Genomic DNA, 23,615 nt, shown 5'->3' on the forward strand with positions numbered 1-23,615 from the left:
GCTGCTCTGCAGCCTGCGCACCTGGTACTGCTGGCGCCGGGCCGCCCCGCAAGCAGTCGCTTCCGGGGCTCACCTCCCGAGCAGCAGCAGTGGCCCTCCTGGGTTCCCCACACAACAGTGCCTCCCCCCAGCTAAGATTTAGTCGGGGGTATAAGTCACGGCCAGGCCATAGGATAGATTCCTGGGCTAGTGGTTCTCTTGTGTGGTATGTGGTTGTTGGTGAGTATTTGCTTCAGGTTGCGGGGCTGTCTCTAGGCAAGGACTGGCCTGTCTCCCAAGATCTGTGAGAGTGATGGGTCGTCCTTCAGGATAGGTTGTAGATCCTTGAAGATGCGTTGGAGAGGTTTTAGTTGGGGGCTGAAGGTGATGTTTGTGGTAGTTTGTAGATAATCAAGGTGGGCCATTTCCAGCAGTTGACAAGAACGTCTGAGGAACAGTGGGGGGTAGAGGGGGGGGGGATAAACATGGGGACATAGTTTTACTTCAGCCCCCAACTAAACCCGTTGCCAACTGTGTTTTGGACATTTGTTGTCTATATGTATTCCGCGACCTGCCCTCCATCCCTCCTACTACTGCATCCTAAAACACCTGGATGCTGAATTGGCAAAGGAACTGAGTGGGGGTAGTCCCCACTCTGCCCTTTGGTGGGGGGGGCCTGAGAGCACTGAGGGCATAGGTACATCCCTCTTGGACAGTACTGGCCAAAAAACTGATCTCAAGTGCATGGAACCCACACACCAAGTGTGGAATACCTATGGACAACACACCTCAAAGAATGAGTTACTGTAAGGTAAGTAACCATTCTTTATTTGGGACAAAAACTTATAAAGCTGGAATAGGAATGCATGTCAAAGGTTTAAAACCAGGGTGGGGACACCAAGGAGGGGGCCCTGGACACACCTACTGGTCAGCAAAGGAGCCCAAGGAGTTAGTGGACGAAGCCTAGAGGAAGTCTGCCCGGATGTGTCCAGTGACAAGGAGACAGAAAAAGGTCTCATGCATAGAGGACCTCCCTGTCAGGCTTCCTGCTCCTGGACTTGTCAATGACTAGTGCCAGGAGGAGGTTGACCAGAAAGATCCGTGCTTTGTGGGACCACAAATGGGGTGTGTTTACAGGAATATATGTGGGGAGAACTTCATCCAGAATCTCAGCAGAAGGTGAGAAGAAGAAGAGTGACTGCAACCTGGCACACTGGAGATAGAGTATCCCTCTCACCACAAAAGGGGCAGGCATTGAGGGGTGTCCATGATAGGTGCTAGCCTGTGCTCATGGGTCCATTCAGGAACCACCATCTTATATTTGCAGTAGGATGTGGGACTAGAGTTGAATAAAGGCTAGCCCACCAGGATCCGTGTCCTCTTTAGTTGGAAGGATATCCCTCCACTTGGTGTCAGGTTGAGACTGAGGGCAAAGAAGTACACAGGGTGGAGCAGGAGCACAATGAGATGTTCACTGGGCATGGCTTGGAAGTGGACCAGCTGGATGGCAGGGTCCTGGTGTCAAGCTCTAGAGGATCAAGGGATAGGTGCACGTAGGAGCACCTGCCTGCAGAACATGTTTGAACATGTTTGAAGTATGCAATAAAGATAGAGGACTGGATGGTCTTCCACCTCCTAGAACATATGACAGAGGACATGAGGAGGGGCAACGTCACGCATGGGCAAGCACCCCAGCGTCTATCCAGTCCCACTGTCCATCGTCCAAGAGGTCTCAGATTCTGGCAACACCAGCTAGGACCAACCTGTGGCAAACTGAGGGGGGCCTGGTAAAGGCCAGCAGCTGTGAGAGGTCACAGGGAAGACCTATAACAATTATTTCCAGGCTGACAAGAGAGCAGTTTCCCGCTTGACTTAAAGAAAGCCTGGGCAGGGAGTGAGCTGAGCTTTCAGTGGTGGGCTGAAGGGATGAGTTATCTGCTTCTTATAGAGTCTGTCCCATGTATCGATACTGCGATCCCAGAGATAACTTCAGTATTGCCAGCCCCAAGTATTCACAGTCAGGAGTTGCCCCCCTCCCCCCCAAATCATAAGATAACTTTTAGGCCAATGATTTTTTTTTTTAATATTACAAACTTGGAGTTCTTTTTATTTGACTCCTGGGTTCTGAGCGTCTAAGGTATACACTGGGCATGCTTTCAAACTTTTCTCTGCAGCCAACAGGGGTCAAAACCTGTTGTTTTGTTTTAAATAAAAGTTGAGATGCTCAAGTAATCCCTTTACTCCAGGAGCTGAGGCTTAAAAAGACACCAAAGAGCACAAGCCTCAACAATAAAATTGCAAGTGTTGGCAGTGCTGTAACTAGCCCTGCAACTCAGAAAAATACTTTAAGAACGTGTCCGACATGCTCTGTTGTACCAAGCTTCTTGAGTCTCAAGGTGCCTCTGCAGTCATGTCCCCACAGTGTAGGCCGGGAGCTGCTCTAACTTCTACAAGATGGGCACAGTCCCTAAGTGGCCATAGGACAACTGAGCATATCAGCCACAACCCTTCCCTACCCATGACACATATCAAGTGGTTTGGGGGCTGGCCACACCAGTTCTGTGCTAGTTGAGAGCTCTGTCGCACCAGGGAAACTATCAGCTGTCCAGATCTGCCTGCTTTGTGGCGCCAGGGTTTTTGCATTGGAATGAAACAGATTGCACCAAAATCACAGATATTTTCAAAAAATGTTTACGAGGAAGGACAGCCCAAGGTTTTCTGAAAAGGCTTCATCCCCTGTCCCACCTCCACCTTTGTTCAAAGGACACAAGAGGAGCACGCTCATACAGTGTCAATATGCTCTGTTTATTTTTTAATCTACATATCTACAGTAAATGGACTTAATTTTTTTCTGAGAAATTTAGCCTCCCCACTTGGTTATATTTGTGAGCAACTGCTTTTCTTTAGATGGCAGAATAAATGAAATAAGTTTCCCAGTCCTTGATCAACTCCTCTCTTAAGCATAAGCTCCCCAAGGTTTATTATTACTGTTTTTTCCCCGGTAGGCCCTTGTTAAAATCTTCAGGAGCATTCCCATTGCTATGCAAAGACTCTGCTGGCTGAACCTGCCTCTGCCCCTACTCACACTAGCCAGAAAGAACAGCTGCTTGCCTGTTGCCACGCAACAGCAGTGTGCTCATGCTACACCAGCTGACTTAGGCTGAAAATGAGTGTTCGTCTGCCTAGCAACCTGCTGCACTTCCTCGAATGAGGCAATCTGGTAGCACACAAATTAATGCAGATGTGCAGCCAGCCTTCATGCAGAGTACAAATGGTGTGAAAATTTTGATTTCTACCATATTAACTCGCTTTGCACAACAACCCAGACTCAATCTTGCAATTTCATTGACAACAATGGTATTGCATCCACTGACACCACAGCTGAATTTAGTTCAATATTCAGTTAGGCTGCAAGAGGTTATACTCTGTGTTTAATAAGAACTTTCAGCATTTTAATGACCAACAGCCATCTCTGTCTGTTGCACCCTTTCTTCACTGAAGACATTACTTGTGGGTCAAGTCATCAATATTTTATAGTGGGTAAGTCCTTCTGTATGTAGTGAACCGCAATAAGAATATGTGCATCTTAGGAGCTACTTTTTGTAAGGCAGAATGAAGTGGACTGCAAAGGATCATTAAGTAAAATCTGTTCATGGCCTGAAGCATTTTTAAATGCACACTGACTAAATTTCAAAAACTTCACACTGGCAACTTCAACAACTCAGTTTTCTGATACAGCACCCTTTAAATAGTACACCCTAAGTTTTCTGCATAATAAAATAAATTGCTGTAAGTCATTCCGTCATGTCTTTATTTTTTTCAAAGACTCCTTTAGGCAGGTGTCTGAGCTACACCAGGGTTCGCTTTCAGATTTGGCTAAGTAGTGTCCCAATAGAGCTGTGAATCATCAACAAAACAGTGAAACTGACTATACACAAAAATGATGTTACGTGCACAAAAAGAGAAAGGTATAAAAATCACTAATCTTTTTCTGATGAAGTATTTGTAATAAAGATTTAAAAAAAAAATTAGATAGGAATGGGGTTTTCAAATTAATGGTACCCTTTCAGTTTTAACTTATGAAAGGAAAGCTCTGTGATCTCTTACATGTCTAGAGAAAATTCATATTTACTTATTATAATTCTCTTTATCTCCACAATAGGGTTTTATTCACAATAGCAACATAATATTAGAAAAGATGCGTGGTCTGTCAGTCTAGTCTGATAATTGCCAATCACATTTAAAAGAATGTGGTCTGTCTTCTCTGCATCTTCTCTGACTGGGCTTTTGATTGAAGTATGTTAGCTTCTTGTAAACTGGGACCCTCATAATCTTCAGCTCATTAGTGTGTTTATCTTGTAGCCGTCTAACTCTTTCCCATAGTTCTTCACGGCTACATAACTAAAATGAATATTTGCAATGGTTATTACACAATATACACTTCATTAGGCCATAGTCTGATCTCATTTTAGAACATATTGGTGTAAATCTCAAGTCACAGGAGTTACTCCAGATTTAAAGTAGTGTAATGACCTCAGAATCTGACGCCTCACAGCTAATTGGGTTTTTGGGGGGGGGAGGGCGTGGGGGATAGTAGGTGGTTAGTTGTTTTTGTTTGTTTGTTTTTCCTTTACATTATTTTATTTAAGCCAGTCAGGGGGGACCTTTGGTTAAAAGTGGCACAAGTATAGAAGAGATTTGACTGCTAATATCAATACAAATTCTTCTACCTTTTTCAACATGTCAGGTTAAATAATACCCTTGTTTGGCAAAATATTTCACAACAAGACCAGGGACTAATTTCAGTGGTGATTTAAATGATGGTACAAGTTGGTCAGAAAATGAACATAAGCAACAAAGTAATGTAATTTGGTTCAGTGTCCCGGGTCAAACCCCTCCCAAATATAAATCTGTAGGAGGGAGGCTCAGGAAGGAAACCTCCATGAGGATCCCCTTGCAGTGATTCCCCTCTTCTCTGCTACATCATCCTATGTGGGAGGGAAGACAGGAGCTTGGCCCCACCATGGGAAAGGCATTTGGGCCCACTTCTAACCCTGGGAGATAAGTAGGAGGAGGTCAGGCCATTCGTGCAGGGACCCTATGCTGCTGCATCGGCTCCAGACCCTGGCAGCACACTCCAATGGCTGGCTGCTTTTGGCAACCACTGGGAGAAGGCTCTGCAGAAAATACAGCCTGTATTGTCTTCTCCAGGGAATTTCCCTTTGGCTGGAAGGGGGCTGATGTGTGTTCTCCCCGCAGCCTATCCTGTTTCCATTCCCCATGCAGGTTCCAGACCCCAGGCAGAGGCCTCCACAGGGACCAGAGGAGACAACTGCCCCTCCTTCCACCCGTGTTCTGTGTGCGGCGCTAAAGGGGACAATGTGGAACACTGGGTGTGCAGAACAAATGAATTTGCACTGATTTGGTATTCTGTGCATACCAAACCCTGGAATAAGTGACTGCAACACCTATTGAAGCCAGTGGCTCTGGTTCTGATCTCCCATCCTGATGAAACAAGAGTAACTCCACTGAAGTAAATGGAATTCCTCAGTAAAAACAGGGTGAGAGCAAAATCATGCTATCAGTAGAAGATGAACTTGCTTATCCTAGAGCTGAATTTGTCCTGTGGGAGTGACGTGGTGGACGTAAGTTTAAACTTGTCGTGGGAAGCCGCTTTATCTTGCATCCCCTGTTAGTTCCTGTTCCTACAGTTCCGTACACCTTCATCTCCTTGGTGCGTATGTTTCTGGTTTGCAGATCTGCTGAATGCCAAAAGGTGCAATTGCCACTTATGCCAGTTTTATTACATTTAATTATTTACATCTGTGAAGGGACATGCCCTTGCTCTGGGGGAGAAGAGACTAACGAGCTCTTCTGGGCCTCTTCAGCCCTAATGAGGCACACCTGCAAGACTTATTCTGCCTAAAGGGGAGAAGCTTAAAAAGGAAAACCTGCCACAGGGAGAAGGCTGCTTAGCTTTGGAGACTGCTGATAACAAGGACAGTCACAGGCTGCACTGCTTCCGAAGCTGCACAGGCCAACTATAAAGCTGTACGTCCCAAGAGGAGGGGCTGAAGATAGCCCCACTAACGGGCAATAGATCCTGATAGACCAAGCACATAGAGCTGAGTCCAGAAAGACCACCTGAGAGACAGGCCACCTCTGCCTTGCTGGTGTCACCCAGCGTGCCCTCTCTCCTAAGGGAGAGGAGAGGATCTTACTTTTGCTTATTTGTATGACTCAGATAACCTCTCATGTGTTATTAACTGGGGATGGGAGACAGTATAAATGATGAACAGTGGGATCTGGAGGGGGCTGAGGGAGCCCTTGCTCCCCACAACATCTTATTCTACAAAATGTACCCAAAGGAAGGGGAAATGCCCCTGGGCCAGGGCCAGAGTGGGGACTGAGAAGATGTAGCTTATGCCTTCCCTATTTGGGAGCTGGTTGGTGCTGTCTTGGCCCCGGCACAGACTAGGGCAGGTCTGAGGATTATTCATATTTGCACCTCCCATTTCCATAGTCCTTATGGGCCTTGTGGTAGCAGAAAAATCAGCAGGCCACAGGGATGTCTGGTCATGCCTCCTCCCACCCACAATGCCCCAACTCCCCCCCTTTGCTGGGGGTCCCTATGTGGGTGTGCACAGAGCTAGCATTCAGCTTGAAGCCTTGCAAAAAAAGCACCAGCACAGAGGGCCATTCACCCTCATGTGGGGGAGGGTCTCATGCCTGCCAGATGGCCCCCATGCACCCAGTTCTAACAAACAGGCTGATTACACCTTAAATGGACACTTGAAAATCTGGGTCACTTAGGTCTGATTCTCCTCTCTCCCTGTCGTAATCCAGAGTAACTCAGACTGAAGTCAACGAAGTAACATTTCTGCAAAACGCTAGTAACTGAGAGCACAAGCAGGCCCACTACCTTCTCCTTTGAACACGTTCTGTTTGAATGACTTGATCTCTCAGTAATTAAAATCACTAATGTGAGACATGATGCTTATTAGGACTAAATGATGCACATTAAACAAAGGCACTGTGTTCACTGGGCTTGCTCAGGGTACTGTAAAATATTCATTGCAAAAAGGAAAACATTCCTGGTAATTTGATTCCTGAATATGTCTGGATGCTACCACAAAGATGAAGCGAAAGCTGTAGTATTAGAAGAAGGTTTCATGCTTCATATTTGAGAGCTGTAGCTTACTTTAGTCTTCTGCTACCCAGTGTCAAAGCCAGAGCTGCACCGGAATAGTAAATGTTGTTTGTGTGTTGTAACTTCTCTCATACATTGGTTAATGCAGTTGATAATTTTAGATGAAAGAGCCAATGACTAAAGAGAGAAGTAAACTGACAGGGATTGAGAAGAAGTAACACGCAGCCTGCCATCTGCTTAACAACATAGATTGCTGCCAACACGCGACCTTGGTGTTCTGCTCTCTGCACTGGCTCCCCATTGACTATAGAGTGCAACTAAAGGTCTTAGGACTGGCCCTAGATACCTCTCCCTCCCATACCACTATCTTTCAGGACAGCGAGGTTGATTAGTGGAGGAGACAGAGCTTCACAGACACAGGACCTACGCTATGGAACTCGCCATCAGCAGAGGTAGGAATGATCATGAACCATACTATATTTACTATATTCACAACTAACTGCAGAATGTGTCTCTTCTGCTTAGTTTTCTCTCCATAAATTCTTCATGCATACACATACATAACTAAACTAATCAGCTATTTCTCCTACAAGCTGGGAAGAAAGAGATTGTATTTTAGCAGATATTGTGGCATGCTGCTTAGCTATGGTAGCTTGTCTGGGTGAGGAGGATCTAGATAAAGAAAAGGGATATTACATTTTTTGGCCTACGTATGCCCTGTCAACAGCCCTTGATTTGTTTGAGAAAGTAGGATATCCTGCTAACTTCTACACAAAGGTACAGTGTATATAGCTAGTAAATCCCAGGCCAAGTGTTAGATGTCCAAAGTGCAGGTCCGATGAGATACTATAGGAAAAGAACTGAAACATCTTGACCCTTTGACCAGCTAGCAAGCATTCAGTTCTGGCAGTGTGTTGGAACTGCCTCTGGATAATTGACTTTCAAAGATTTCTGTAGCATGAAATAGATTTCTACTACACATAGAGATCCTGTCCCATGCTTCCCATAGCAGAACTTCAAAAGAAACCATAACTTCTCCTATCAGTCCAATTGCTGCTCTCCAGCTTGGCTAGGCAGCTTTCATGATAAAGTTTAAGTTGATAACCTGAGTGGTGAACTCATTTAAGGCTCCCCATTTATTTGCTAAAGAGCTTATGAGAGGTGGAAAAAACAAAGACAGACGGGAGAAAGGGTTGGTAGGAAAGGTACAGGGAGAGAATGCAGCTACATTTTAAAAGTGAAACTCTTAGCCCATTGTTGTATCAAGCTAGGTGCCAATAGCTACCACAGTTTGTGTTTGTAAGTTTGTTCCCAGGTGATTCTAGTAGCTTTGAGTTCAGGTACTACGATTCCCAGGATGCACCAGGGGAGAGAGAGAGGGAGAGGTGAAAATGCAGAGGGAAAGGGAAATGAAGAATGGGTTCTGTGAAACAGTGAGGGGAATAAACCTTACCTTTGCTGTTGTCAAGCTTCCTCAAAGGGGTTCAGGTATAAATCACATTATATTAGATGAGGGTAGAAAAGAAATAGAAAGAGCTAGCAGTTTTCACCTTTCCTTCCCCCACCCCCAAGTCCGTATGTTTTAAAATCACAATTGTAGGAATTTTCTTTTTGATGATTAGGATTCAGGTCGTCAGCTCTTGTGTTCGGAGGCATGGCTGTGACATCGTAAAGGTTCAATTGGCCAAGCAGAATACGGTTTTAGACTATTTGTGTCCATAGCAAGATTCTAATTCCCACTAGAGAGGGGAGATCCTGATCCCCCTAAAGTGTTCAAAATCCAGATCTGCATTCGCCTACTTAGTTCCATCTCTAGTTACCACAGAAATCAGTGGTGATGGATCCATGGATCACAGTGCCCCTGTGTCATAAAATGATAATGTAAAGCTCCAGCCTTCATAACCTTAAGACCCCGTTTGTTTCAAATTCATGGCAACATCAGTAGTAATATGTGAGCACTTATACAATTACCTGCTGAAACTTCTTGCAAGTTTTTGACAGCTGTCTGATGTCATCTGTGTTAAGAAATGACAGGATGTGCAGAATCAGGTTATCAGGCATTCGAGCTAGGAAATCATAACATCCCTGACACAAATTCAGCGTGTATTCCAGCATCTTGTTACCAAAGATATTCTGCACTTGCTCTGTGTAAAAAGAAGAAAAGAAAAGAATAGATACTAAATAAACTGCAGGTAAACAGCTCTCTGGAAATGAGTAATTTTAAGGCATGTTCATAAATGCAAGGTCCCCAGTGAGACACTGTAATTAGACGTAGGATCCAGCACTAGGAGCATGTGTACACCCTCCTGTTAGGAGGAAAGAGACTGTGATTTAGCAGAAAAAGGATTACAATTAACAGCAGGGGATGAAAGAGAGGGGGCAGTTTTTAGAGATGTTATGGAGGGAAGAAGCAACACGATTTGCTGATAGTTTGCATGGGGCAAGGGGGGAGATAACTCATGGATATGTGGTGGGGAGGGCAGCTGTAACAAAAGGGAGAATAAAAGAGGCTGTCTGTACCACAGAAGTCTCTGCACCAGTTGCACACAGGCTGGGATGGCAAGTTATTACGGGGACTAGCCTGGGAAGGGGGCCACAGGATCCCTATTTATATTGATCCAGTAGCCTCAACCCCACATGCAAATGGGAAAGAAGAGCTGCAGCCACCGCTCTAACCCATGGACTGGAGAAGTGACCACAGGGAGCTGCACTGCAGGTCAATGTTCTGGCCTGTTTTGGGGTCTGTGGATCTTCTCCCCAACCCACCTGAATTTCTCCCCCATAAACTTGTTTAACTCCCTTAGATCTAAAATAGGCCTGAAACCCCCCTTTTGCTTTTGGGATCAAGAAATTTTAGGAGTAAAACCCCTTCCCCCTGAACAGTGGAGGGACCTCTATAGCTTCTACAAGGGGAAGTGACTGTATTTCTTGCAGCAACACAGTCTCATGAGACAGGTCACTGAAGAGGGACAGGGAAATGGGATGGGAGGGTGGGGTTAGAAATAAATTGGAGTGTATATCCCACTTCCACCATGCTTAGAACCTACTGATCTCTTGTGATGTGGGCCCAAGCACTATGGAAGTGGGACAGGTGATTTGCAAAAATCAGGGAAGAAAAAGATGGCATTCTAAGAACTGGCAGTCTGTTCCTGGCCAGCTCATCAAAATGAGGTATTGGAGGAGGATGCCTTGATGAACCAGAAGCTGCAGGGGCAGAGGATGCTGGTGGGTGTCTTTTGTAACCTCTGCTCTTCTTCCTTGGCAGCTGCTGAGCTTGAGGGGCAAACCCCTGAAATCCCTGGGACTGGTGAGGACAGAAGGCCTTCTGCTTTACTGCTGGGATGTAAATGCCCAGGGACTCTAGGGTTGCTCTAGAGTCCTGGAGACTATGCAGTGTTGTCATAAATATAAAGGGAAGGGTAACCACCTTTCTGTATACAGTGCTATAAAATCCCTTCTGGCCAGAGGCAAGACCCTTTCACCTGTAAAGGGTTAAGAAGCTAAGGTAACCTTGCTGGCACCTGACCCAAAATGACCAATGAGGGGACAAGATACTTTCAAATCTGGAGGAGGGGAGGGACAAAGGGTTCTCTCTGTCTGTGTGATGATTTTGCTGGGAACAAATCAGAAACACAAGCCTTCCAACTCCTGTTAAGTTAGTAAGTAATCTAGCTAGAAAATGTGTTAGATTTTCTTTTGTTTAATGGCTGGTAAAATAAGCTGTGCTGGAGGGAATGTATATTCCCGTTTTTGTGTCTTTTTGTAACTTAAGGTTTTGCCTAGAAGGATTATCTATGTTTTGAATCTGATTACCCTGTAAGGTATTTACCATCCTGATTTTACAGAGATGATTCTTTTACCTTTTTTTTTAATTAAAATTCTTCTTTTAAGAACCTGATTAATTTTTTGTTCCCAGCAAAAGCATCACACAGATAGACTGAACCCTTTGTTCCCGCCTGCTCTCCGGATTTGAAAGTATCTTGTCCCCGCATTGGTCATTTTGGGTCAGTTGCCAGCGAGGTTACCTTAGCTTCTTAACCCTTTACAGGTGAAAGGGCCTTGCCTCTGGCCAGGAGGGATTTTATAGCACTGTATACAGAAAGGTGGTTACCCTTCCCTTTATATTTACGACACGCCCCCCAAATCACAGATAGGGTGAAACACTGGCTGTGATTTCTTTCTGGAGCTCTAGGAGAAAACAGAGTTAATAAGACAGATGCATCTCTAAATATACTACTAATTGTATAAAGACTAACAATATTTCCCACATCTTAAGGACGATTTGGACCAGTTGATTCTGGGAAACTTTCACGGGAGAGTGCATCAGCCACTTTGTTAGAAGCTCCTGAAATGTGTTGTATGTTGAAATTAAAATCTTGGAGAGCTAAACTTCACCAAATAAGTTTTTTGTTATTTCCCGTGGTGGTATGAAGCCACTGTAGCGCAGCATGGTCGGTTTGCAGGTGGAAACACCGTCCCCAAACATATGAGCATAGCTTTTGCAGAGCGTAGACAATGGCGTAACATTCCTTTTTACTGATTGACCAGTGGCTTTCCCTCTCAGACAGCTTTTTGCTGAGAAACACAACAGGATGGAACTTTTGATTTGGTCCTTCCTGCATTAAGACTGCTCCCACACCACGCTCGGACACATCTGTGGTTACTAGGAACGGTTTGTCAAAGTCTGGGGCCCTTAACACAGGGTCAGACATAAGTGTTGCTTTAAGCTGGTTAAAGGCCTTCTGACACTCTTCAGTCCACTGAACGGCATTTGACTGTTTCTTTTTGGTTAGGTCTGTCAGTGGGGCGGTGATTTGGCTGTATTGCGGTACAAATCGCCTGTAATATCCGGCCAAGCCTAAGAAGGATTGGACCTGTTTCTTTGACTTTGGGACAGGCCACTTTTGGATAGCATCCACTTTGGCCTGTAGGGGGTTGATTGTTCCTTGACTCACCTGGTGTCCAAGGTAGGTCACTCTGTTTACGCCTATTTGACACTTTTTAGCCTTAACAGTTAGTCCTGCCTCCCTTATGCGCTCGAAGACTTTTTGTAGGTGTCCCAGGTGTTCTCCCCAGGAATTCGAAAATATGGCCACATCGTCAAGGTAGGCGACTGCATATTCTCCCAATCCCGCTAGGAGACCATCTACAAGTTTTTGGAAGGTGACGGGTGCATTCCGCAGTCCGAAAGGGAGCACATTAAACTCATACAGCCCGACGTGTGATGAAGGCTGACCTTTCCTTGGCGGATTCATCTAGCGGTACCTGCCAGTACTCCTTGGTTAAGTCCAAGGTAGAGATGAACTGGGCCCATCCCAGTTTCTTCAATAGTTCATCTGTGCGTGGCATTGGATAGTTGTCTGGGTGAGTTACAGCATTTAGCTTACGGTAGTCCACGCAAAAATGTATCTCCCCATCTGGTTTGGGAGCTAGAACCACTGGAGATGCCCATGCCTTGTGGGAGGGGCAGATTATACCCATCTGTAGCATATCCTGGATCTCCTGTTCTATAGCAGTTTTAGCTTGAGGAGACACCCGGTAAGGTTGGGCTCTATTTGGGTGAGCATTACCTGTGTCAATGGAGTGGTATGCCCATTCAGTCAGTCCTGGTGTGGCTGAGAATGTCGGCACATAGCTAGTGCACAGCTCCTGGATCGGCTGTCGCTGCATACACCCAAGGGTCATGGAGAGGTTCACCTCTTCCACGCCACCATCACTTTTTCCTTTGTAGTAGACACCTTCAGGCCACTTAGCATCATCTTCTCCCTGGGCTGTAAACTGACAAACAGTTCTCTGAAATAAATTAATTCTCTGGAATAAAAGGGCTTTAGAGAATTAATATAGTACACCTTAGGCTTTTGGTTGGAGGTGGGGAAGGCTATGAGATAATTAACAGCTCCCAAGCGCTCTTGGACCATGAATGGCCCTTCCGACGACGCTTCCATTTCATGGGCCTGGAGCGCCTTTAAGACCATGACCTGGTCCCCTACTTTGAAGGAACGCTCTCTGGCATGTTTATCATACCAGGCTTTTTGCTCTTTTTGAGCATCCTTTAGGTTTTCTTTAGCAAGGGCTAAAGAGGTTTGGAGGGTGGTTTGTAGGTTGGTTACAAAGTCCAGAATGTTAGTTCCTGGAGAAGGTGTAAACCCCTCCTATTGCTGCTTCACCAACTGTAATGGTCCCTTAACCTCGTGGCCATATACAAGTTCAAATGGTGAAAACCCTAAACTGGGATGTGGTACAGCTCTGTAGGCAAAGAGCAACTGCTGCAACACTAGGTCCCAATCATTAGAGTGCTCATTTATGAATTTATGTATTGATAAATGGCCCCAAAGTTCCATTAAACTTCTCCACCAGGCCATTGTTTGATGATGGTAAGGGGTGGCAAAATCCATGAAAGTCAGTATGTACTGCTTTCCTTTAGGTGTCTTTTTCGGAAAAGGACCCAGAATATCCACAGCTACTCGCTGAAATGGAACCTCAACGATGGGGAGTGGCTGGAGAGGGGCTTTGACCTGGTCTTGGGGTTTTCCAACTCTTTGGCACACCTCACAAGTCCGGACATAGGTAGAAACATTTTTGCCCATTTCCTCCCAGTGGAACGACTTTCCCAAATGTTTTTTGGTACTGTTCACCTCAGCATGGCCACTAGGATGATCAGGGGCTAAGCTTAATAGCTTTACCCGGTATTTAGCTGGATCTACCAACTGTCTCTGGGGATGCCAGTGTTCCTGGTGTTCACCAGAAAACGTTTCCTTGTATAAAAGTTCTCTTTTTACAACAAACCTGGATTGATTGGAAGAGCTGAGAGGTGGTGGGTTGCTCTGTGCTGCCGTCTAAGCTCTCTGCAGGCTTTCATTTGCTTCCTGTTCGGTCTGGAACTGTTCCCTTGATGCTGGAGACATCAGTTCCTCATTGGATTGTGGACCTGGGCTTGGTCCCTCTGGAAGCGATGCAGGTGATGGGGCTATTTCCGTTGACTGTGAACCGCTTTTTGCTGGTGCACTATGTTGGGGTTCAGACTTCAGCTGAGCCTCTTGTGTAAGGTTATCTGCTGCTACCGGTGCAGGTTCGGTACAGCCCTCTGGTGTTGGGGTTGCAAGTACTGGATTCAGTGTTGGTAATGGTTCTGGTGCTGGTTGTTCCACCGGTTCCAGTTCTGGGACTGGCTCTGTCTGGGTTTTTGTGACTGGATCCACTATTGCTGTTCAAGACGTTAGCATGGGGTCCAGTTTTATCACCTCCGACCGGGTCCTGGTAGAAGTTTCCAGAACAGAGCTAGGTGTGACAGCTTGCTTAGCCTGGCTGCGGGTGACCATTCCCACCCTCTTGGCTAGCTTCACATGACTGGCCAAGTCTTCCCCCAACAGGATGGGGATGGGATAATCATCATAGACTGCAAAAGTCCACGTTCCTGACCAGCCCTTGTAGTGGACCGGAAACTTGGCTGTAGGCAAGACAAAAGAGTTTGACTTGAAGGGTTGAATCATCACTTGGACCTCTGGGTCAATTAAATTGGGGTCCACTAAAGAAGCATGGATAGCCGACACTTGTGCTCCGGTATCCCTTCACGCTGTGACCTTATTCCCGCTCACACTCACAGTTTCCCTCCGCTCTGAGGGTATCTGGGAGGCATCTGAACCTGAGGACCTTTGGTGTGACCCCGGTGCAATGAACTGTAATCTGTTGGGGTTCTTGGGGCAGTTGGCCTTTACATGCCCGGCTCATTACATTTAAACATTGTCCAGCTGATGGGTCACTGGGGCGAGGTGGGTTGCTGGAGAACGGTGTGGTGGGACAATAAGGAGTCTGGAGTGTTCCTTGGGGTCTAGTTGAGGCCTTGGGCTGCCCCCGGTAGTAGGGTGTGGTCTGAGGTTGTTCCTTTTGGTATACACTCCAACTGAGACCAGGGTTGTTTCTCTCTCCTCCCTCCCATAATTTGTTCTGGTTTGTTCTGGTTTGTCCCACCTTTTTGGCGGTCTGGGACTGTTACCCTTCTAATGGGAGGTCCTGAACTGTTTGCTGAACCTCTGGAGGGAGGTCAGAAGATTGCAACCATGATGAACGTCTCAGAGCGATGGCAGAGGCCATGCCATGAGCTGCAGAATCTGCTGCATCCAGACCAGCCTGCAGAGCTGCTCTGGCAACCAACTTGCCCTCCTCGATCAATATGTGGAAATCCTGTTTTGCATCATCTGGGAGCTTGTCCTTGAACTTTAAAATTGTATCCCACATGAAAAATTGTATCACCACAACAAAACTTTCCCACTTGTAATACCAAGTTGTAACCTACCTGTGGAATAAAGCTTCCTTGCAAATAAGTCCAACTTCTTGGCCTCTTGGTTCTTCAGGGTTGATTACTGGTGTCCCTGTCTCCCACTTTCATTGGCTGCCAAAACTACCAGGGAGCCCTGTGGGGGATGTGATATAGATGTTCAAACCCCTGAGAGGGGATATATTACTTTCTCTCCACCCTTTTTGCAGTAGGCAGCAGGGGAACTGGGGTCTGCCAAAGAACCTAGTTGGGCTCTAAAATAATCTCATTAATAGGCAGAGCTACACTAGCCAGAGCCACCAATGTCAAGATGTCCACAAGCCTCCTCTGGGTGGATGTCCAGGGCCAAATTCATCATCTTCAACTCCTGATGTGTCCTGAAATCATCAGGAGTCAGAGAAATAGGGTCTGCCAAAATTGCCTCAGCAGGGAATAAGGAAGAGGATGCCATTGGTTCTGGGGCTGGTCTAGTTCCCATTCTTCTCAGGCTTGCCTGTGAGAAGAGCCCTGAACCTAATCAGTGCTGGGCTTGGTACTGATGCAAGGTGTTTGCAGCTTCAGTGCTCCTGACAGCCCGTAGGCAGAGCCAGCCAGGGGTGAAAGTAAAATGCAGAACTTACCGGTATGGGGTAGGGACCCGGCAGGGCTGCTGATCATGGGTACAAAAGGGGCAGCGACATTAAAGCAGCGCTTTAAAGTCAGCAGTCCAGGCCGGTATTGGCAGCTACCTTTTACCGGTACACCGTACCAGCCCGTACCGCCTTACTTTCAACCCTGGAGCCAGCTGAAGGGGATGTGAGGACACTCTTGATTGAGGGGGAAACCTCCACAGGTTCTAAAAGGGCCAGTGGTATGATCTCAATCCCCAACTATGTGTGGTCCAAGGGTCCCGTCGGTATGCCCCCCGTTGATATTGTGCTGAAACCAAGGTGGACAAGTAGTATGCTCCTGATGGTGAAAATGGCTAGGCTGGGACACATGGGAACCCACTTCAAAATCTGACAAAGAAGAATCCTCTTCTTGTGAGCATTATTGTTCTGTACCCATCAGTACCGGTGAGGCAGGTTCAGACTCTGAAGAAAGGGGAACAGGAGAGCTCATCTGCAGCTTTTTACTAGACAGGACCATCTTCATTGCTACAGTAACAGCCAAATCTGCTGGACATGCATGGTGTGGAGGTGAAGCCGCCAATTTTGGTTCCTTGGGCGCTGGTGCTGGGCAAGACTCCTAAACTGCCAGTGATGGCGCTACTGAGAGGTTCAATAACTCTCTTGCAGCCTCAGTTGCCTCAGGATCAGATGGTATCAGGAAAGTGCTCTGCTGTACCGGGGTGTGAGGCGATCCCGATGATGGTACTTCAGAAGTTGGTCTCAACAGGCCCATATTAGTCTTTGGAATCAACAAACTCCCCTGCTTGGTGATATGCTCTGGAGAGTGCCTCCTCTTTGAGCTCACTCCCGAGTCCTTAGATGAACTCAGCGTCTGTGCCTCCCTTGATGGCCCTGGTACCAGTCCATTTTATGATGCCAGCAACACCAATCTGCCTCTCAGTACCAGTAATGCTGGAGGTGCACTACTAACTAACACATATGGTTCGGATGGAGGATGGAGTGCCGATTAATTTAAGTCTGGCTGCCCTGTTTTTCTTGGAGCAGGACTTAAAGCCCTTACAGATGCTACATCTGTCACTTACGTTAGCCTCCCCAAGCACTTAGGGCAGGTGGGGTGAGGGTCACTTTTAAGCATTGCCTTACCACCAAAATGGCAGGGCTTGAAACCCAAAGAGTGCAGCACATCGCCAGAATCAGGGCAGGTACACAGACTGGGCACTGGAGCCACAAAAACATTCTTTTAAATGACACTAAACTGAACTAACTATATAGATGCTAAAACCGGCACTATTTATACACTAGACAAAAAGATTTGCAGAGGCAAGGATGGAAGCTTCGACAACCATCACAAGCAGTAGGAAGGAACTGAAGGGGTCAGGGTGGGTGGCTCCACCCTTTATGCCTGTGTGCAGTGCGCAAGGCAGCAGAAGGTGCTCATGCCGCCCGCACCAGGTACCGCTAAGGGAAAACCTCTCTTGACAACTGTGCACTGAAGCGCACACACGCACCTACAGTGAAATGGACGCGGGCAATCACTTGAACTATGATTTTTCTACTAAATAAACATTTTGCTTATTTTGACACCAACCAGGTGTCTGATGAGCAAACTGAGTCCCACAGAGAACTGATAACTGGGCTTCCAATGTGTTCCAAAGAGAACTGATGACTGGGGGCAGGTTTCATGCCTTTGGGAGCGACAAGCCAGAGCAGAAAAGCCCAAGTGTCTGATAGTGAAGAACTTGGGGAGATGGATTTGGGGAACTCTGAACTGGAGCAAGTTGTTGAGGTTACCATGCACGGAGTAACTAGGCTGCTAGAAGCCAGGGCTGAGACACTTTATTCATGTAGGCTGGCTACTGGTGTCAGAACTCAGAGCCATAGCATTAAGGCACCCAAAGTTACAAGTCAGGTGGTGACAGAACCCCTGCCCGGGTGTTCCCCAAAATGTCACACACGTGTAATGAACTTTTAAAATACATATGTAAAGCTAGTGATACTGAAGACAAATCAACTCTTACTGGTCAAAACCAAATGGAAGTCACCCCACTGCTGATGAAGAAGGGATTATCTGCTGCCACTAAAAAGGCCTAGAAGAGAACTCATGTGATACAAAATGGGGAGGTATCGGCAAGGACTGATTACTGCATTGTAGCTACAACTTGGGCAAGATGTAAAGAGATCACAGTTGCTAATAAGAGATGCTAAACTCCCTTTATTGACAGTAATATAATTTCTTTCAGAACTGAGTGTTCTACCCCCAGCAAAATTTCAATTAAAGATAATTCACTAAAATAATATTAACTACCAACCCAGGAAAGATAATTTAGCACTTCCATAATACTTAAAAGTGGAATAATAAAGGCCCAGGCATGTCAAATGAAAGATGTAGCGTTTTCTTCAGCAGAATGAACACAGGCCATTTCCTTGTCTTAGAACACCATGCTGCAATAAAAATGCTGTAGACCATTGCATACTGAAAGCTTGTCAGTTCCTTATATAAACACCAGCTACCTCAGAAGAAAACACTTTGAAATGTAAGTATCACATTTGTCACAAAAGGCATAAGGGTTTTCAATGTGTGTTTAAGACGCTTACAAGGATTAATAGATTTCTCCATAGCTACTGTACCATATGGGGTTACATGTTTAGTGCCCTGTTCATTACAACCATCACCATTTAACAAAAACAAACAGAAAATTCTAAAATAACTGACTGATCCCAAAAGGGATTGAAATAAATGAAAATAGTCCTATGCAGTGACTATATTGCACACCACTACTTTATCTTTGTTACTGTCAAGTGTCTCACTATGAGAAAAAACCTAATTTGTTGATATAGATAATTGTATTGCTTCTACATGGGCACGAAGGATAAATCCTGGTCTGCAAATTATGTCCAAGGATCTTCTATATAATGGACATTGTTGAGGAGGAGAAGAGACAAACACATGATAGCTATTCCATAGATTGGAATCTATGAAATAGTATAAAATGATTTCAGGAATGAGTTGTGGATTTGAGGATAAAGTATATGTGACAGGGTGTGCATACCCCGCACTATACAAGAAAGGGTTAACCCCACATTATGGGCATTGTTGAGGGGGAGAAGAGACAAACACATGATTGGAATCTATGAAATAGTATAAAATGATTTCAGGAATGAGTTGTGGATTTGAGGATAAAGTTTTTAACCAGGTAAAAAGAAGGGTATATGTGACAGGGTGTGCATACCCCGCACTATACAAGAAAGGGTTAACCCCACATTATGGGCGGCGGAAGTCCCACCCCTCAGACCCTGCTGGGTATTCTCCAATTGCTGGCTCAGTATAAAAGGGAGCAGACCAGCTCATTCTAGGCTGACTGCCAAGGAGGGAGGACACTTGGTGGAGGCTCCAGCCCAGGAATCACTTCAGCACCTGACTGCAGGAACCAGTGATCTCGAGGACCAGACTGGAGACTTGTGGCCTACGGCCGGCCAACCAGAGTTGGAATCCCGGGGAGCTACCTGCACCAAGGAGCTCGGAGACCCTGATGGAGTACAGACCCCGGCTTCAGGAGACACAGTAGGAAGTTGACCAGGGAGGAGGTGTGACTGGTATTTCCCATCCAAGGAAGGTCAGAGTGTTGCAGTAGGAGCCCCACTTACTGGGTGGTGACCATACTTGCCATTGACAGGGCCCTGGACTGGGAGCTGGTGGAGCCGGGAGGGCCCAGGTCCCCCTACCCCAGCTTTCACCCCCCTGTGTGGTGGCCCCTGACTGCAGCCATTAAGCCCTGCAGCCCTGATCCCAAGGGCAGCCATATTGACTCTGGCCATTAGGCCGTACTGCCTTGTGCCTGAGGGCAGCCATATTGACTCTGGCCATTAGGCCGTACTGCCTTGTGCCTGAGGGCAGCCATATTGTTTCTGGCCATTAGGCCACACAGCACCGAACTCAAGAGTTGCCATATTGATTTTAACCTGTAAACCATGCTCTCTTAAGCATGAGGATAATCTGGTAGACTGTAACCACGGTGCCCCCACGACCCACCCCAAAATGGGGATGGAGAGTGCATACACTACGACAGCATATATCCCCAAACCAGCAGTGGTATTAGGACATATATATATCACAGAGGAGAGAGAAAACGTTAGTCATACTGTTTGTTCTGTGTTTGCTAACTCAATACTTGCTGTGTAACTGTTCATTCAGCAAAATATCGCTGTGGGGTTTTCTCACTTCCTTTGGGAAAATCTTTTCTTGATTAGGCTGAAAGGAAATCCTCCATGACCTCCAGATCACCTACAACAGCCAGCACCAAGAAGAATGAGTGTGGATACAGGGACTAAATTCAATTAAATTTAGCCAAAAATAAATTCAAACAAAAAACAGCTATGCAGAGGCTGAGGACTTTGATCTCACACTGTACAACCCATTCGTAATCTTTTAAGAAAAGATACAAATTTAGGACTAGAATCACAAAGAAGCTTTTTATCAGTGCTTACAAAAACAATTGTACAGCATATCACTCTTCCAATACTGCTTTTGGGGGTCACAAAACTGCAGATGTATGCATCAATTAAACACGCTCATTTGTAAGTTGGTGTAAAACAAAACCACACAGCCTCTCTGAAATAATCTACAGGATTTTGTTTCTCTGTTTTAAATTCGCTAGCCTAAAAAACTTGAGTCAACATCACATACAGTCTTGTACTTGTTTGTCTCTTTATTAACATTATTTTTCTCAATTATGACAGATTTGTTAAGCACAACTCTTATACCATACATGAAAACAAAGGGAAAGGAACCTAGGACACCCATGGGGAAAAAATGGGGGGTGCTAAGCACCCACCAGCAACCCCATATCAGTGCCTTCCTATCTCCTCAGCGCCTCCCACCAGCTGAATTCAGCTGTTCCGCAGCATGCAGGAGGTGCCAGGGGGGAGGAGCGAGGGCCTGGCACACTCAGGGGAGGGAGCGGGAAGAGGCGGGGCAGAGGCAGAACTGAGGCAGAAAGAGGCAGGGTGGGGGTGGGGCCCTGGGGGAAGGGATGGAGATCAATTAGGACCTGGGGCGGAGCCAGGGGGAGCACCTCCTGGCACATGAGAAACTCGGCGCATATGCCTGGCATCCCAGAATGGAAAAGGATGAGAACCATTGGATTAGACATTTTCAAAATATAGGGTAAAATTTTCAAATGTGCCTAAGTTACACTTTGAAAAAGGCATTTAGAAGATGAAGTCCTATTGACTTTGTATAAGAGTTCAGCTGTGCTGCCTAAGTCACTTTTGAGACTAGGACTTAGACTCCTAAGTAATAGATGCTTTTGAAAAAATTATCCATATACTACAAGGCATAAAACATGTGAAAACCAGCCAAGTTTTCACTGCTGCTGGAACCTAGCTTTTTCATTTCTTGGATAAGTGATTTTAACTCTGCAAGCTTACTGTCATATTAAGACAGTTTTTTGCATGTATTGCTATGATGATGGAATATTAGGTTGCTATTGAACTATCAAAACTAACAAAGCAAGGAGTGAAAGTATCACTACCAACAGCACAGTGAATGTCAGATAATTTACTGCAAGTTTGAAAAAGAAATTCAAATTCGCTTTGTTTTAAGCATCTTCTTTAGCAAAGCATTAAAATCAGTCAATACAAATTATAGGACTAAACTTATTCTACAAACGACATCTTCTGACATTACTGTGATGCAAAAAAATGTTGGAAACATTGTGTGACACTATATATGCTTTGAATACAAAGTGTAACATTTTGAGAAACACAATTATGAGCTGTTGATTTTTTTACAATGCTAATTGAAAGTCAATGAACACTTTTTACCTCTGGTTTGGTGATGGTAAAGTGATGGAAGTCTTTGCTGGGAGAAGGAGCCTGACTGTGGATCTCCTGAAGTTTATCCTGCAGGAGGGAAGTCATGCTGGCTTTCTCTCCTTGCCTGGACTGCAAGACAGATCACAGCCTCACTGGATTGTTTCTATGGACTCTGTGCAATGACTGGTTGAACTCAGCTCTTTCTAAATTGTTTATAATAACAAGCATAATCAGCATCCACATTCCTGAGGCCAGCCTACTTGAGGGGAGGGCTAAGTGCTGGGGAAATCTCTCTTCGGGAGTACTATGTTCACAGCATTGACTATTATTCATGAGCTGTCAAAAAGTCATTAGAGTGCTCTGTTAGAAATGAAAGTTAAATAATTGCACAGTCAATGTCCACCCTTCGCAGCACAGGTTAGTTTGTATCCATGGCAAGCTTTTTTAGCTGTTGAGGACCAGAACTAATCCCACAGAACATTCACATATAGGAGAGAGAGAAAATAAGTCTTTGAAGTTAGTAAAAGGAAAATAATTGGGAGAGGAAGCTGGTTCTAAGCCTGATATCAATATCACATGATGAGGTTTGTATCCAGAGAACTAAGTCCCTGATCCTGCAACTGGATCTATGTGAGTACCGAGATCTGCCCACCCAGATCCACTTGCAGGATCACAGACTTAATCACCTACTGCTGATACAGGTGGAACTTTCTGCCTATGGAAAGCGGTTTGGAGCAGGAACCATCATTCACTTCATTTTTAACCTGCTAATAGAAAGGTAGGTGTAGTAGAATCTACTACTTGAAGCTTAATGATGTGAGCTGAGAGTGGCAGCCAGAAGGTGCCAGTTGTGGCTCCCTGATTCAGGGCTGTCCAGCCTGTCATAAATTCTCTTTATGCCAGCATAGGACTGGGCATGAAAGACCTCAGCTCCACTATGCTTTTTCTCCCCCTCCCCCTCCTCCCCCAACAGGTCACAATCCTGATCTGGCATACTCTGAGGAGATTCCCCCTACATAGAGTGAATTCTCTGCTGGGAGTGAATTCTCTGCTGGGAGTGACCATGTTGAATCAAGGAATCTGGCCCCAAAAGTCTACATGGGATCAGATACTTATATGTAAAGCTTTAAATATAAGTTTTCAAATTCCTAGGGTTTTTCTTCTAATATATTTTGTGTAGTTCAATGCCTTTTTAATTTTGCAATAATGCATTTTATAGAGTAATCAAACATGCATTAATACAAAATTAAAAGTTACTCGTTACATTGTGACTCCAGCAACACATTTTGAGCCAGATGCTTGGGAATGTGGCTGTAAGGAATGGTGTCTCCTAAGCCATGGTAAGAACCTTTGTGTGCTCAATGCGGGAGCACATCCTTAGCTTTTTATCATAAAAAGCTTATTCATAATTTGGTCTACCTGAATTTTTTTCTCCTAGATTATAATTTTAGCAGGATAAAATTACTTGGTGTTCAACAATTTAACTCATTTGTGACATGTTCCTTTTTATACCCATACGTTTCATCCTGGGGAGTCCCATTTTCACTTGTGAAGTTTAAAATAGCAGTAGAGGAATGGCCAACCACCTTCCTGTTGTCTAAGAGCAAGTCCCTCATAAAGGCCTGTTTTAATGAATTACCATTTATACAAAGTTGCTGGGTGTGTGCAAATCACTTTTAATTGCTCACTTACTGCCATAATTTCTAGGCGGCCAATATAAATCTAACTGGGTTCCAGAGAATCCATCTCCATGGCCTACTCTGGGACGCACACACCTCTATAATTC

General features: G+C 45.4%; 1 protein-coding gene across 2 annotated transcripts in view; it reads right to left on the reverse strand.

Moving 5' to 3' along the window:
- Window positions 1-4,085: 4,085 nt before the first annotated feature.
- LOC311511714 (F-box only protein 36-like) overlaps window positions 4,086-23,615 on the reverse strand; it is a 35,189-nt gene continuing 15,659 nt past the window's right edge. For both annotated transcript variants that reach the window (XM_084612524.1, XM_084612525.1), the window contains exons 4-7: window positions 21,839-21,958; window positions 20,189-20,297; window positions 9,101-9,273; window positions 4,086-4,380 (exon numbers count right to left, since the gene is read on the reverse strand). In XM_084612524.1, the coding sequence (XP_084468650.1) occupies window positions 4,195-4,380; window positions 9,101-9,273; window positions 20,189-20,297; window positions 21,839-21,934 (564 nt within the window). In that variant the 5' untranslated portion in view covers window positions 21,935-21,958 and the 3' untranslated portion in view covers window positions 4,086-4,194. The remainder of the gene's footprint in view (window positions 4,381-9,100; window positions 9,274-20,188; window positions 20,298-21,838; window positions 21,959-23,615) is intronic.

The sequence above is a fragment of the Lepidochelys olivacea genome (assembly GCF_965140295.1).
Source record: "Lepidochelys olivacea isolate rLepOli2 genome assembly, chromosome: 1".
In the NCBI taxonomy this organism is placed as follows: Eukaryota; Metazoa; Chordata; order Testudines; family Cheloniidae; genus Lepidochelys; species Lepidochelys olivacea.